General features: G+C 36.4%; 1 protein-coding gene across 6 annotated transcripts in view; it reads right to left on the reverse strand.

Moving 5' to 3' along the window:
• Nucleotides 1-15,160, reverse strand: part of LOC132396779 (nuclear factor 1 B-type-like) — a 286,826-nt gene that overhangs the window by 59,704 nt on the left and 211,962 nt on the right. For 4 of the 6 annotated variants that reach the window (XM_059974675.1, XM_059974673.1, XM_059974677.1 and 1 more), the window contains 2 exons: nt 12,536-12,704; nt 8,328-8,413 (listed from right to left, as the gene is read on the reverse strand). In XM_059974675.1, the coding sequence (XP_059830658.1) occupies nt 8,328-8,413; nt 12,536-12,704 (255 nt within the window). The remainder of the gene's footprint in view (nt 1-8,327; nt 8,414-12,535; nt 12,705-15,160) is intronic. The other 2 variants (XM_059974674.1, XM_059974678.1) reach the window with 1 other exon arrangement.

The following is a 15,160-nucleotide window of genomic DNA, read 5'->3' on the forward strand; positions in this document are numbered from 1 at the left end:
TACAAAGACAGATGTATCAAAAGGGCCTGAAGGATCATTGGGGACTTAAGTCATCCCAACCACAAACTGCTCCAGCTGCTGCTATCTGGGAAATGGTATCGCAGGTGTACGGTAAGCCAAGACAAACAGGCTCCGGGACAGCTTCTTCCACCAGGCCATCAGACTGCTTAATTCATGCTGATGCAACTGTATTTCTATGTTATATTGACTATCTTGTTGTACATACTATTTATTATAAATTACTATAATTGCACATTGCACATTTAGATGGAGACGTAATATAAAGAGTTTTACTCATGTATATAAAGGATGTAAATAATAAAATTCATTTCAATTCAATGACAGTGGTGAATGAACAGATGATGGAATAAGAAGAATGTGGGATCTGAGAAAGAAGAGTTATGAACTTGCCATTTTCTTCAGTGATCTCTATATCACTGTTGGCTACGGTCTCATTGATAATCATACTTTCCATAGTGATGGAAATAGCCGTGTTCTTGCCAATCTGGTACAGTCTTCTGCAAGAGAGAGCATGATTGTGCTGGAGGGGCTGCAGGATTTGCCTGCCAATGTTGAATTCATAGCAGTGTGTTGTGAGATGTAGGTGCAATGCTTAAAGCCATGAAAAGCATGTGGTGATACGGTGCAGAAAATAAATGTCAGGTAAGGTTATACTCACTGATGGAGATTATTAGAAGATGAGAGAAGCAACAACAAGTGTTTTTGTCTCATGGCCTAAGCAGAAGGCAAATCTTGGTGACTACGCCTCTGTATACAGGACCCTGGCATTTTATTCCTGGATTGCAACCTCCTCCTACTGAAACATTATGTCTGGCTTCCTGTGGAGAAGTACTTATCTTTTGCTCTTCACCTCAGCCAATGAACCAACTGTGGACGAAAACTTGGGGGTTCCTTCTCATCCAAGAAATGTTACAATGTGGGGAATAACTTCCATTGACTGCCACAGCCAGAGACACCTCCTCTTTTAGATGTGAGACGTGGCCTTAGTCAGTGCTGGCCAGAATCATCTAGTGCTCTTCTTCCACAAAATAAAATGCCTGGGTTATCCACCAGAGTCTCAAAGCTGAAAATGACTGGTCTGCAGACTGCATATACATCCTGAAACACGTTGAGATCCCAAAGCATGTTCCCAATGCACTGGCATCTCAATCTGGGTGGAAGTTTTAATGGCATTAATTCCACCCCCCTGTATGGTGAGCACAACACTCTGCACATGGCAGAGTAAAGTCGTGGTCAATGTTACTGCCACAATTCTTCTGTACCTTCAAGACACAAGTTTAAACTACCTTCTATTGAGTGGAATGAAATATAATATTAAATAGCCACGTGGCATGTTTTTAGCATTTTTTCAGCTCTGTGTCCTTGCATGTTAATGGGCAGCTTTAGCTATTGTTAAAATTTTCTCTTCCAATATGCCCAGCAAAACAAGATACAGTATCACAGAACCATTTCGGCATGAATTTTCTCTTTAAAATAGCTGTTGCTTGGTCCTCTATTAACCCAGCACCATATTCATAACAATGAAATAAACAGTAAGGAGTTTGACAAATGTGCCATTGTACAGATTGTACATGTCACCCGTAATTGCTATTAAAATATACCCTCCCATAGTATTAATAGGCACTTGTGTGCTTTATATTAACCTGTCCCACAAAACAAATATATTTTAATATACATATTTGATACTAATGCATTGAAATTTGACAGAACAATGCCTACTGAAGTATGTTATCTCTAAAAGTAATTTCAATTTATTTTTAAATGCCACTAAAGCAGTTTTATAACAGTAACAAGTGCTAACTGTTCACTAAGAACAAGTAAACACATCTTAAATACACTTTAACAAAGTAGCTAATGTCCAATTATGGAGAACACTGAGTCAAAATAGAACAAGGAATTTGCTTATGCTCACTAGAATGTTGAATTACATAGCAGTACCAAAATATTTTCAAACCATCTCTTTCAATTATTGCCATAAACAGCTAAAGTGTGAAGAAACACAAAGAAAATATGGGTATTTGCTCTCAAGAAAGGACAACAAAAATGGACAGATTTAGTTTGAAATGCCAGGAGGGACAGGAAGTCCATGAACTTAGACAAGCCTGATTTTCCATGGCCCATCAACATTTTGACTGCAGTTTCCTTTCTCCACTTCCTTTAGATGAAGCATATGTGGAACGTGACCCAACTTCCTCCTCACTATATCTATACATTCAACCGTCACCTTGGTAGTCCTGTGATTTGTCTTTATGTCAAACTGCCAATCATATGCCAGAACACAATGAGAACACAGAGCCTGTGGGATCCTGAATGCAGCACACTTCCTTGCACTCCTGAAAAGTTCCCTGTGGGGGAAGAGCTATCTTACATTGGTGTGATTTTCCATTCACCATGTTATCAATACAGCTGCATTCTTTGTGAGTCCATCACTTCCACCAAGCACTAAACTTGAAAGAAAAAAATACAATCCAACAATTCTAAAATGTAGCTTACAAGTCAGATTATTCTTGACTAATGTGTTTTTTTATCATCTTTGGTGAATTAAAGCCAGAGAAATATGCACGTTAATTTTTCAAATGGAAGAACATGACTCATGCATTGTATTGCAACCAAAAGTAATCACAGAAATGTAGGACTCATCCTGGTAGCTGAAGACAATTACAGGTCTCCAATATGTGCTGTGCTACATTTGTGCTGCTACAGCTGTTCCCTGTGAGATGCTCCAGAAGAGTGACAGGGGTTAGCTAGTGGCGTGTCAATTATGGCAGGGCTCCATTTTGTACAACCAATTCTATTTTGCATTCTGATCTTTTCATCAATCATGCAAACCTAACAAATAGACCGAAACTTCAGTGACGAATCATTGCTCACCTGGAGATCAAGAAATAGCACCTGAAAATGTGGGCTTAATTTCAAATACAACCTATCAGCTATCAGGTTTGACCAAATCATTATGTATTACATTCGATGGTATAGCAATTCCATTTTGATAGATAAAATATTTGAGAACAGCTTCTTTACCAAGTTGGGGGGTTGTCAGTCAAATTTAACATTATGAATACTAATTCTTTATCCCTAAAATAAATAATTATCTTCTAATTAACAAAATTTGCTAAATGCCAAATAGATTCCTGTCACTAAGTATAGATTACACCTTATTATATCTCTTTGAGTGCCCAGGTAAGTATCCAGGTTTCATCCATATCAGATATCTAATGGAAGAACTACTGAACTTCCCTCAGTTTGGGGTCTTTATCTTGTATTAATGAAGTGTATAACATTGGAAAACTGGATCTGTTCCAGAATGCATGAATTTAATTCACATCACACTTCAGTTCAGTTAATAAATACTATTTCAGGCTTCACTATACTAAGTATAGGTGACACTTAATCAGCAACACCTAGAAATAAGTCATGTTTTGCAGTATGTAGGGAAAATTGATTTTGGTAATTGCCTTTAGAAATATCAAACCAGTAAGGGAGAAAAGAGGGGTCTGTTTTTTAATGAATGGATTCACTCCTGTGCTTGTTACATATAGCTCCATGTAAATGCTAATACTACATACATATTCACAGTCTATACATTGTTCACATTTCCATTTGCTGGTTCAAATTTTAAAACTGTGATGCTGAATTTACAGTAAGTATAAAGTAATCTCACTCTTTAAAAAGTGAAGATTTTCTGGTGTAAATGCAATTTGCTCACTTGATACCCTGTAATATTTTTAATGTGATGCTATTCATTTCTAATTGTTACAATTGCTCATTAACCTGACTGGCCAATTAACTACATATACAGACAGAGCAAGCAGTGTACGGATTTTGCTTGTTGCTGTTTCGATGAGTGTGGCAGACCCATTTTGTATGCTCTAATTAGTTATAGATAGACACTGCAACAAACTGCCACCAACTACCTCATGCTGCTTGATTAACGGCCATGCCACAGATGTCAGACAGAGACCATGGCTATAGATTCCCATCAAGATTCAGACTTCCTTTATACTGACAGATGAAAGAGCTCTAAGTAGTTAGAAAACTATAAGCCATGTCCTGTCTTTCTCTGTGCATTCTGCCACGTTTGCATCACTTTGAAAAGGAACGACCAGTTTCAACAGATCAGCTTTGCAGTGACTAACATATCTGCATACAAAGACATTAATCAACCATTGATAGTTGCCCCAAGTTAACAGGCTGACCCCACAAACATTCACTAAGATACTTTGTTTAGATAGCTGGTGGGATTATATTTTGGATCAATTGACAACAGAATTATGAAAGGGTACTCTCAAAATTTTATTTGTTCAATTGATACATTTCCCATTACAATATGCTTTGTTAAAGAATTACCTTCTGAAATTTGTGGTTTGGTACTTTCTAAAAGTAAAGATTACAGTGTGAAATATTAGTAAATATTTCTCTGCTCAGAGCACCCAAGGAGTTCAGTGCAATACTATTTATTAGTAAACCTGAATGATTCATGTAATCTTGAATTCTGCTTCTTGTAAGCAACTTCATTGCACTTTTATTCAAATGAAGTAACTGTAGAAGTGGTAAAAATATACAGCTTATCGCAATGTTGGTGCGACATTGCTTTACTGTCCACAGTCCATCTGTAGAAAAAGTCCAGGTTTTCCTTGGAACACAAGCCACTTAACAATGTCATAAAATAGCATATGGTCACATGATATCATACCGCAGTTATTATAAATCACAATGCAGGCAGCAACAGTAGAGGGAATAAGTTACACAACTGATGTTATTTTATACTAAGGGTCACCACCTATTAAAATATCTGCTGATAAAAAGACATATCAACTCATTCTTCCTATTATTGTTTTCCCTTTTCTTGGCTCATATATAATGATGAATATTTACTTTGTTGATTTATTCCAACCTTTCTACTTACTTACAATTTTTTTTGCTCTGTAAGTACAAAGGAATAAGTATCCAACACCATAAATTAGATAAGCAGCATAAACTTTCTTCCAAGTTCACATCTCTAGAGCATCAAATAGGGTCTGTCTCCAATTCATTTGCCCTCACTTTGTCTTCAAGATCATAAACTACAATGCTATGCCACATGTACAAAAATAAATATTGGAAGTGCTTACTTACAAAAGTCTCTTGACATTTTCAATTTTTGTTCCACAATTAATGTTAATGTAAGTGCAGAAATTACCAATGCTGGTTATGTATTTAAAATGTACCACCACCTAACGCAGTCTGTCAATTAAAGCTCATTTCTGACAGACTGCAATCTTTTATTTCATGCTAGATCTGTTAATGCTACTTCGTACATATTGCAAAACCACCAGCTGCTTTGTATGATTAACTTACATCTATTTCTAAGCTATACAGTTCAGACAAATTGATAACAGCATTTTTGTTCCAAAAATTTGCATAAGGGAAATGAACAATGCTGTTAATGTCATTTCTGATGGCTTCTAGTGAATTTAAAATACAGATAAACTGAATGATTGCCACTTAGTTTGAAAGTCTAGTATGAAAGACTGTTTACAAGTTACAGAGAAATTATAAGTGTGTAAATTATACTTTATTATGACTATATTAAATCTAGACACTAGATAATTTCAGTATTGTATTTAAATCCATCTTGATTAATGAAAAAATAAAATTCATAGAATATGAAATACTTAACTTCTATTAAATAAGCATTAAATTTGGATTTGGAGTGGTTAATTCTGAAGTGATAGTGCTTCGGGAAGAACACGGAAAGAAGAAAATACAAATTTATTCTCATGTTTCTGCTTTTATTGGGTCTACGTTGTTTTGATCTTGTCATGTGCAATACAGAAATTGAAACTACATTAGGAATGACAATGCAGCATCAAAGACCTAACTTACAGGAGTTTGACGTTTTGCTTTTATGAATCGATTCTGCTGTGGCTATGAAATGTGATTTTGTTTTGGGGAGGGGGATGTAATTCAAAGTGCAAGAGCTTTCAATAACAACGCTGCAATGCATTTAATGTTTATGATCATTTTCTAGGAAGAATTTGATTGTGCATGAAATCCCATTAGTTTAGAATAGTGCATGATTATAAGAGCTTCTAACAGGTGAAGTTGCTTCAGATTGCATTCACTAACAAAACCACAAGATACTTATGCTTTCCAGAATAAAAATCATAAGCAAAACGAGGACTGGTGGTTCCTGAACATGAAACATCTAGCAAAAGTGAAGACGAGGCTTCAAATCAAAGAGCTGTTAATAGAGGCTGGCATAGAGATAGGAAAAAATCCTATGTATACCTTATAGCACAATCTACTCAACAACCTTATATTGCTGCTTCAGGGTTAATTTATGCTCTTTGCAGCAACATATACCTGGGTGACTAATAGAGGGGCAATGTGCCAAAATTACCTCATTCACTCAACTAAAGCTGCCTTTGAAAAATGACCATAAGCGGCTATGTCTTAAATTCATTTGTTCTTCTCATTTTCTAGCAGTATTACCTGCAATATCTTCTTGCAGGATCAATATACCATGCATTAAGCTTGAGATGAATGTGGTGCTTTTATTTTGAAAATCTGACTATTTTAAGGGAAATTTAATCAAAGATATTAGAAGGGAAAATTGTAAGGAGTGATTACAAATAAATATGACAGGGAAGGACAGAGAAGCAAAACCACTAATTATTACTTTGTGGCTTTTGTGGTTGGTGTTCAGATGTTCACAAATGAGCACTTGAGATTATTTTGGCAAAGATACATTTATTTAAGCAATAATGGACATATGCATGCACTTTATTGCAAAGTTAATGTTGAAGCCATCAATTTGTCATGGATGCTGCATTCTCGATTTACCATGGCTATGTCCATCAAGTCTGCTATTTAGTTCAACCATTTTTCAAGGAGTGTTTACACTTAAGCCGTTTTATTAAATGTTGATTTATGTTAGAAGACTCTGCCAAATACTGCAATGTTTATATGGATGTTGCCTATTAATACTGAAGCCATACAATTTAATGAAAGGAAGACAATTTTAATTGACTATCTGAATATGTTTCAGTATGCGAGAACAGTGACAGGGAGATGCCTCATGATTTGTACATAAATCATATTTACCAATCACCACAGATATTTATGCATTTTGACAATTTCTGTGTAGGGACAAAATAACTAATTTATTGGATTTTCAAATAATTCAGAACATCATCAATAAGGATACCTATTGTGGATTAATTGAATCATACAGCACAAAAATGGACCCTTAGAACACCACATCCATACCGACCTTAGTACAGTCTAAACTAATCTATTTGTTTCCATGGGATTTTGGAAGTTTCTCAGTCTCCTTTTACTTTATGTGATGAAACTTTGCATCAGTGGCGTTTGAGGACACACACTATCTGAAGACCAAAGGCAATCCCAGTCAGAGCCCTTGACAATTCAGTTGTGCCCTTCTCCTCTAACTCACTCACTATCAACAATATTGCATTTGTCTTCTTTGAATGAAATGAGTTCTGCAGTCTTAAAATGATTCACAAAATTTATCGTAAATAATGTGTAGTTTTTTTCCCATTGATATATCATTATGCCTGCTTGTTTTACTTATAAATCACTATAATGAACAAGTTAAGTCATCTATCCCTTCCATGAAGGAAGTCTGCTAAAATGATGGAGAAAATTCAACCTTGGAAAGTTTCATGGAAATCTGCTGACTCCAGATTCAAACCAAATGATGCATGCTATTAGAGAACGGAGGAGAACATTCATCCCAATGATTCTCTATTAGCTCCCCATTATTTTCCAGTATCCTTGTAATTTTTTTTCACCAACCATTTAACTGATTTCTCTGTTGGTTTGCGACACCTGCTGACAGAAGGTCAGATAATTATGGGAAAGGGTTTTGGCTTATTTTTTAATAAACTTACAGGAGTGTTAGCTGGTTTACATGTAGTTGAACTCTTAAGCTCTTCTGATCTCAAAATTTAGCAGCTACGTGTCACCACCACTAAAGCAGTCAACACTCCCATAGCAATGCACATGGAAAACAGTAACAGTGTGATCAATAATGCTGTTGTGAACTCTTGTTTATCCTACAGTTAACGAAGCAATAGGAGCCACATTAGGATTCTCATCACAACCAGAGCCTCATTATGTTTTGGAGTGGGGAGGGGAAGTGGTATTCACTTCTGTAGAGGCAAGTATAGGCCAAGTTCACGTCTTGATTTCTCACCAACAGTTCTATGGTGCAAAAGGCTTTGGTCATCTGTGGTGTGCTAACAATATGGATCTGTATATGTATATATATCGAGACAAAGAGTGACAGGAATTTTGCCCACCTGCTGCTGGTGTAAAAAGGCTGGGTCCCTGGAGCTGAGTCCCACAAATTGCCGGTTGGCAGGGGGTGTACCTGAACCTGTATAGGCTGGTCAGAAATCACGAAAAGTTAGAATCAATTCAACAGACCTTTTATAAACTGTTATATACACACCTTTCATTGCATTATTAAAGCAAACTGTTGTATATGGCAAATTTCTCAGATATCGAAGCAAAATATAGTTTTAAGTTGAAGATAAAATAGAAGTAGTTGAAGTATTCAGTGAGCTAGATAGCTCTACAGATATTCCTTGTATTTCCAAGATCTGCAGTAATTTGCTTTGGGCTTTAAGAAAATGCTCTGCAAAAATTAACAACTGGTACCTATGCCTATCTCAATAGTAGGGGTAACTAAGCTTAAGTATTGCTCCTGGCAATACTAACAGAAGAATTTATTCAACGAGACATTTGATTGTCTGCCTTTTTAAGAGAAGGCATTAATTTTCTTTAATGAGTTAACATCTGCTAAATGAAATCACATACAGTGGAATACAATGTAATCAGTGCAATACTTAGTTTAACAAAATTAATCTTTTTTTCTTTGTAATGTGTTCTGGTGTGATTCTGAAGATTGCTCTATGGCTTAGATTTCAATGGGTGTCATCATGCTTTTATTATTGCCAAATCGAATTAGCAAATTTCAGTACATTTTTGGTTTTTGGTTCTCAGAACACAGGGAATGGTCCAATCCAACTACTAAAGGTTAAATAAATTGCTTAACAGAATGATTGAACTGCTGGAGACATGCCATCAGAGTAGAGCAAGGAACATCTCTTCTTTCAGGAAAACCATCTTTATGAATAAACTGACAGCTGTAATATTTTTAAGGATGGAAAATACGGGCATTTATACATAAAATTTGTGATCGCAATGAAAAACAGCATGAACTCAACATTTGAACAAAAGCTTGCTTAGAAATTTATCTCCAGCCATTTTGTGGTGCTTGGTTGCAGATGCACATTCCATTATATTTTCCAAAATTCATTTGACTACTTTAAATAGCCTGTATATTCTAATGCAGTGGGGCACACAGCTACCACTGAACCATGCAGCTTTACCACAGCAAGGGCAAATTTCTGAGTAATCACTCCAGGAATGAAAGGGTTATCATAGGAGGAACATTTGATGGCTCTGGGTCTGTACTCGCTGGAATTTTGAAGGATGAGGAGGGATCTCATTGAAACCTTTCAAATGCTGAAAGGCCTAGACAAAGTAGATGTGGAAGAGATGTTTCCCATGGTGTGGGAGTCAAGGACAAGAGGGCACAGCCTCAGGATAGACGGGCATCTACTTAAACAGAGGTGCAGGGATATTTCTTTACAGAAGGTGGTGAATTTGTGGAATTTACAACCATAGACATTTGTGGAGGCCAATTCATTAGGGGTATTTAAGGCAGAGCTTGGTAGGTTCGTGATCGGACATGACATCAAAGGCTATGGGGAAAAGGCTGGGGAATGGTGCTGAGGAGAAGAAAAAAGGTTCAGCTATGATTTAAAGGTGGAGAAGATTTGATGGGCCAAATGGCCTAATTCTGCTCCTATCTCTTATGATCTATGGTCTTATGATTTGAAGATTTGGTTGAATGTCATATAAAACAGGAAAGAGAACAAATCACCTGTCAGGATCATCTTTCTTTTCTACTTATAATCTTTGATTAGTTTATAGTTTTGGACTTCACCTGCCTTTTCAGGCTTAACTGGTGGTTTTACATCAATTTCCAAAAGGTGCACAAAATGCTGAAGCAAAATAAATGTGTATTGCAAAGGCTACGGAGTACTGCTTATCAAAAATTACTGCACTTCAATACAAATTGGCAACGCGAAACATTCTATTTAGATTGTAAATGTGAGCAGAGTTTCCGGTTGTCTACACTTTTGCTTTTCTATCCCACTCTAATTGTCCTCAATTTACCACCTGTTGAGTAAAGTTTAAAGTGGTACAAACATTTCATCTATGTTTAATACAATCTCCAAGGTACAACCAGCTTATGTAATAATTCTGATGTTTTAACTCTACCTGACCTTTCTTTTATTGTTTTGTTCATCTGATTCCTACATTCCTTAACTTGTACTATTAACAATTTTATCATTCAATTGCTCCTGCTTCCATCCCTACTCTAGAGGCCATTTTCTTTCTGCTCCTTTTTCTGCATCTTGAAACTTGCTTTCTCTCTTATTTTTTTCTATTTCTGGTGAGAGATCACTGATCTTGAATGTTTCCTTTGTCTTTTCCTAACCTGCTAAGTGATTTCTAGCAGTTTCTCTTTTTCCCGTACTAAAGCTGTTTGCTCTATGGTTTATGAAAGATTAGCATTATTTGTCACATGCACACCGAAGCCGACAGTGAAATATGTTGTTTGCACCAAATCAAATCAAATCAGTGAGGATGGTGCTGGGCAGCCTGCAAATGTGGCCACCCTTCCATCACAGCATTGCATGCCCACAACTCACTAACCCTAACCATACATTTTTGGAATGTGGGAGGAAACTGGAGCACCAGAGGAGACCCACACAGTTACAAGGAGAATGTACAAGCTCTTTCCAGATATTCGCAGGAATTGAACCCCAATTTTACAACTGGCTCTGTAAACCTTTGTGCTAACTGCTACAATACCATGCTACCCCAAAAGCTGGTTTGAATGGAAATGATAAGCAAAAGACCCTCAGTATGTAAAAAAAATTAAAATCTAGAAGAAAATCACATTTTGAAATAGTGAGACTAATTTTATTTTATTGTTACTGATTTTAGCTTTTGGAACCAAGTTATTTATCCTGTCCTTTCCTTCCTTGTCTGGAGCAGAGTCTGTGGCTGCCAAGTGGCTCCAGGTACCTTGCTAGATAGCTAATGTTATTGAAAAGCTCTGGATTCAAAGTGTTGGCAAATGGTTCAGTCACAGGTTCTGGCTTTATCTTGTCTTCACCCAAAACCAAAGATTAGAGAGTGGCAGTGAGGAGAATGACCCATGGCAAATATTAACTTTCCTAACCAGGAACACTGAGGTCAATTGTAAAAGCCACTACCCTACTATTGTGTGATCAACTAACTAAACACAGATGGAGGATTAAACTGAGGGCTTTTGCAACTGAGCTGGTATTATTCAGCTACTCACTATGTAAGCCTGAAAAACCACTGGGGAATCTCTGCTGCTTTTACACTGTCTTTATTAAGAAATGGACAAATTTGCTCAAACCATAAGTGCCTGGTCAGCCACAAATAAAACTTCTTAATTGACTTTGAAATGAAAATCATTCTATAAGAATACATCTTACAAATCTCAACAGTATAGCTGTTCCAATAAAGCCCACGACAGATGCTTTGGGTTAAGGAAAAAAATATGCACGTACAGCATTCATCGTAAGCTCACCTTTAATTCTTGGGCTCAGGACAACTACCTGTACTTTATACGTGACCAGACACGGGTCTGAACAGCTGAGAAGCTGCAAAGCCACAGCAAATCAATTAGTACACAAGTCGCAGCTGTCTGGAGGTTTTCTCAAAAGAAGACATTGTTCTCTTATTTCATTGCTGACAGTCTCCCACGGAACCCATTAGTGAGCCTTTGTTAACTTCATCCAGACAGAGAATCAGAACACAGTGTGGCAGTTTAACCACAGTACTTGGGAAAGAGATGATCTATCTCAGCACGTTCCAGCACATCTGATTTTCATCATTAATACAGTCTGAGACTGCTCTCTTGAAATTTGCTGTGGTCAGTCAAAGCTCATAATACCGTTTCAATTGTAGGTTGCAGCTGCCACAAACCAAATTTTCTGGAATAATTTATTATTACCGTAAAATCAAAAGTTCAAGTATAATTATATCTCCATCCAATGCAATTCATTGTTTTGAAGAAGCTGATAAGTTAACGGTCAAATAAGCAGACCTTTACTGAAATTCATTAGTTCACAAGAATTAGCCCTCTTCATCAAATTGGCTGTGCAAAATTATTGCCACTCTATTGTGTTTGCATATTTTAGGTTCTGTTTTAATAATGCAAATGAGAGAGAAAAGCATAAAAGGCAAGACAAACCAGTTTAACTAAGCGCATGTAACTCAGTGAAAAATACTTTTACAAGATATTATATTAGTTACCTCATGAATGTGAATTCTATTCCTGCATCAGGAATTTATAACCACAGGGTAACACCTCATCTAACTTAATGGTACTTACTGGATGAGGGGGATGATGATGCCTCACCTTCGGTTGATGTAGTGATGGGTTTAGTGTCTGAAGACATGGCCAGGGTCACCGGTCTGGACATGCCATGATGGGGTGAGGGAGCCAGTACTGATGTAAAATGACCAGGCACTTTGCCCACTACTTGACCACTACTATTTGGCTGTGGAAAGGAACACAAGAACACAAATCAGTATTCCCTCTTCATAGCTTTGAACATCAGTAATCTTTATTTTTAAACTGCAAAATTTAAGCCACCAAAAACATTTTAGAACAAGAATCCAATATTGCTAATAAGTGTCTAACATCCTTATGTACATGGTTTTACCTATGATACATCGTATGGAATTTGCTGTGATCTGTTCATGCTGGTGGCCAGGTTCCACTTAACCCTCTTCCCAACAATCCTCATTTAAATTTCTCAGTGTAACCCTCTATCCTTTCCTCACTTAGATCCTTGCACAACAATCAATCCTTCAGAGGAACAGGGTCTTTGGGGAGGAAAGGGATTACCAATGTTTCAGATTGCAACCCACATCAGAACTGAGTATTCATATTTACTTTGTTTTCACTATTTACTTCAATCTCTACCAGTGAGAGTGAGTTTCACATGATAAAAATCTTCCTTCAGCATTCTATATTGAATTTGATCACTTCTCTGAAAACTTGTTCTTCATTTTCTCCCTTCATATGCTTTAACGATTTCTGTAAACCTATCTGCATAATTACCTCCATTCTCCCAAATAAGATGCGACTTATTACTTGTAACCTTTTGACCTCCAACCCTATGGGATGTTCTTCTAGACTTCACGTAAATACAAACTGTTGTGCTGTTGAAATCCTGATTTTAGCATATTTACACATGTAAATATGTAAATTTACATATGAAGCTGACTTTCCAGGAGAAATGGCAGCAAGTATCAGCATTCAGCATAACTACAACACAAAATTACCAGAATTTCTGTTATCAGTGTTCCTCTGTTTTCCAACTTTTTTCTGGCATGATCAACAAAATCAACGTTCTGACAAGTAATTAAATAAAGTAAGCCCTTCATATTGTAAGAGGTCTCAAAAATGCAATGTTTTGATGCACCATGTGTAAGGGAGTTTTTAAACTAACATGAACAAGCAGTATTTCCCGCAAATCCTAATTTTACGTACATGGTTGGTAACTCTGTAAATGTTTCAATGTGTAATGCATTTTAAAACAGTTCATGTCTCTGCTTCCAAATGTTGCTGTGGTATTTTAACTTGTACCTTTAACTTTATGTGTACTCTCCAATCCTTATGTTACACCCTGTAAATGTTTAACATATTGATTAAAGTTTGTGCTATTTTGTTGATATTTTATGATTCCTGGAATCATACAAAGATACATTCTACTCCCAGCCCATTTTAATGCCCAACTCACACAGTATGTCTATTAACATTCAACAAAATAATGTTCAAACAGTACTGTTCTCATAACTTCAGAACTAAGGCATCCAACACATATCCTCTGGGATATGAATGTTGGATTTTCAGAAGGCTGCAATTTATTATGGGAAATGATAAATGTGTGGAATTAAGCTAGCAATTCCAGCATGTGGAACATTTACAGCAAAACCTACTTGTGTTGAAATAATAGCACCTGATAAGCAAGATTGCTTTTGGAACAAAGGATTTAAAAGATATGGATATGGGTTCATCCAAATAAACTAAACTGTTAAAGACTTTATGCCTACTCTTGTGAAAGTAGTCCATTTACCTACTCAAAAATAGTATGCATTTGCTTTGCAACAAATTGCTTAACTCACTTTTCTATATTATTTGGAATGTTGCTTTTATTACCTCTGATATGGCAATACCTATTATATTAAACATTTCTGCAGACCTATTAAACCTTTTTTCTTCTTTCACTAATGGCAGCAAACTTATACTCTCAAGGAAGATTTATTTTATTAGCAACCTTTATGGACATCTTACTTTTTCAAACATAATTTGATCTGTGAATTTTGTGCTTTGGATAATCTTTACAAGAACAAATTTCCTCCAAGCCCATTCAAGTAGTTGAAAAGTCGAATATTGTTTCCATAGTTCAATGTCTTTCCTTTACCCTGAAGTGCCAGTTACTGGCTATCATCGAAACAAGCTTTTCGATGGAGGTAGCAATTGTAGAATTTATCTAAATCAAACTGACTGCTCTCTTCTCTATGTAGCATGATCCTCGAAGCGTCAGCAAAATACATCACAGTTTAGACAGAAGACATTTAAATATGTTAAAGAATTAGCTCTGGGTTTCTGCAGTTTTTGGGATTTTTGGTAGAAGAGTTATGATAGCTTCCTTCCTTGGAGAGAGTGCAGGAGGGAAAGGGGGTCAGAGGTGATGAGCAGTGTATTTTTTGCAGTTTCTTTTCAAAAGTGATGGCATCAATTTATTCTCCAGATTCTGTAATGTGTGTTTTAGAATAGGATGCACAATGCAGACCATTTACAAAATACTCATGAACTCTTTCTTGATTTGTGGAAGTAACACCTGATTCCTTAAAACAGGATGTATTTATTAATAAAACTACATTAATAGTTTTCTTGCTTTTCCCATTTTTATCATTTGTAATACAAGAGTTACTAAATGAAACT

This window comes from Hypanus sabinus, chromosome 7, assembly GCF_030144855.1.
Source record: "Hypanus sabinus isolate sHypSab1 chromosome 7, sHypSab1.hap1, whole genome shotgun sequence".
NCBI lineage: Eukaryota > Metazoa > Chordata > Chondrichthyes > Myliobatiformes > Dasyatidae > Hypanus > Hypanus sabinus.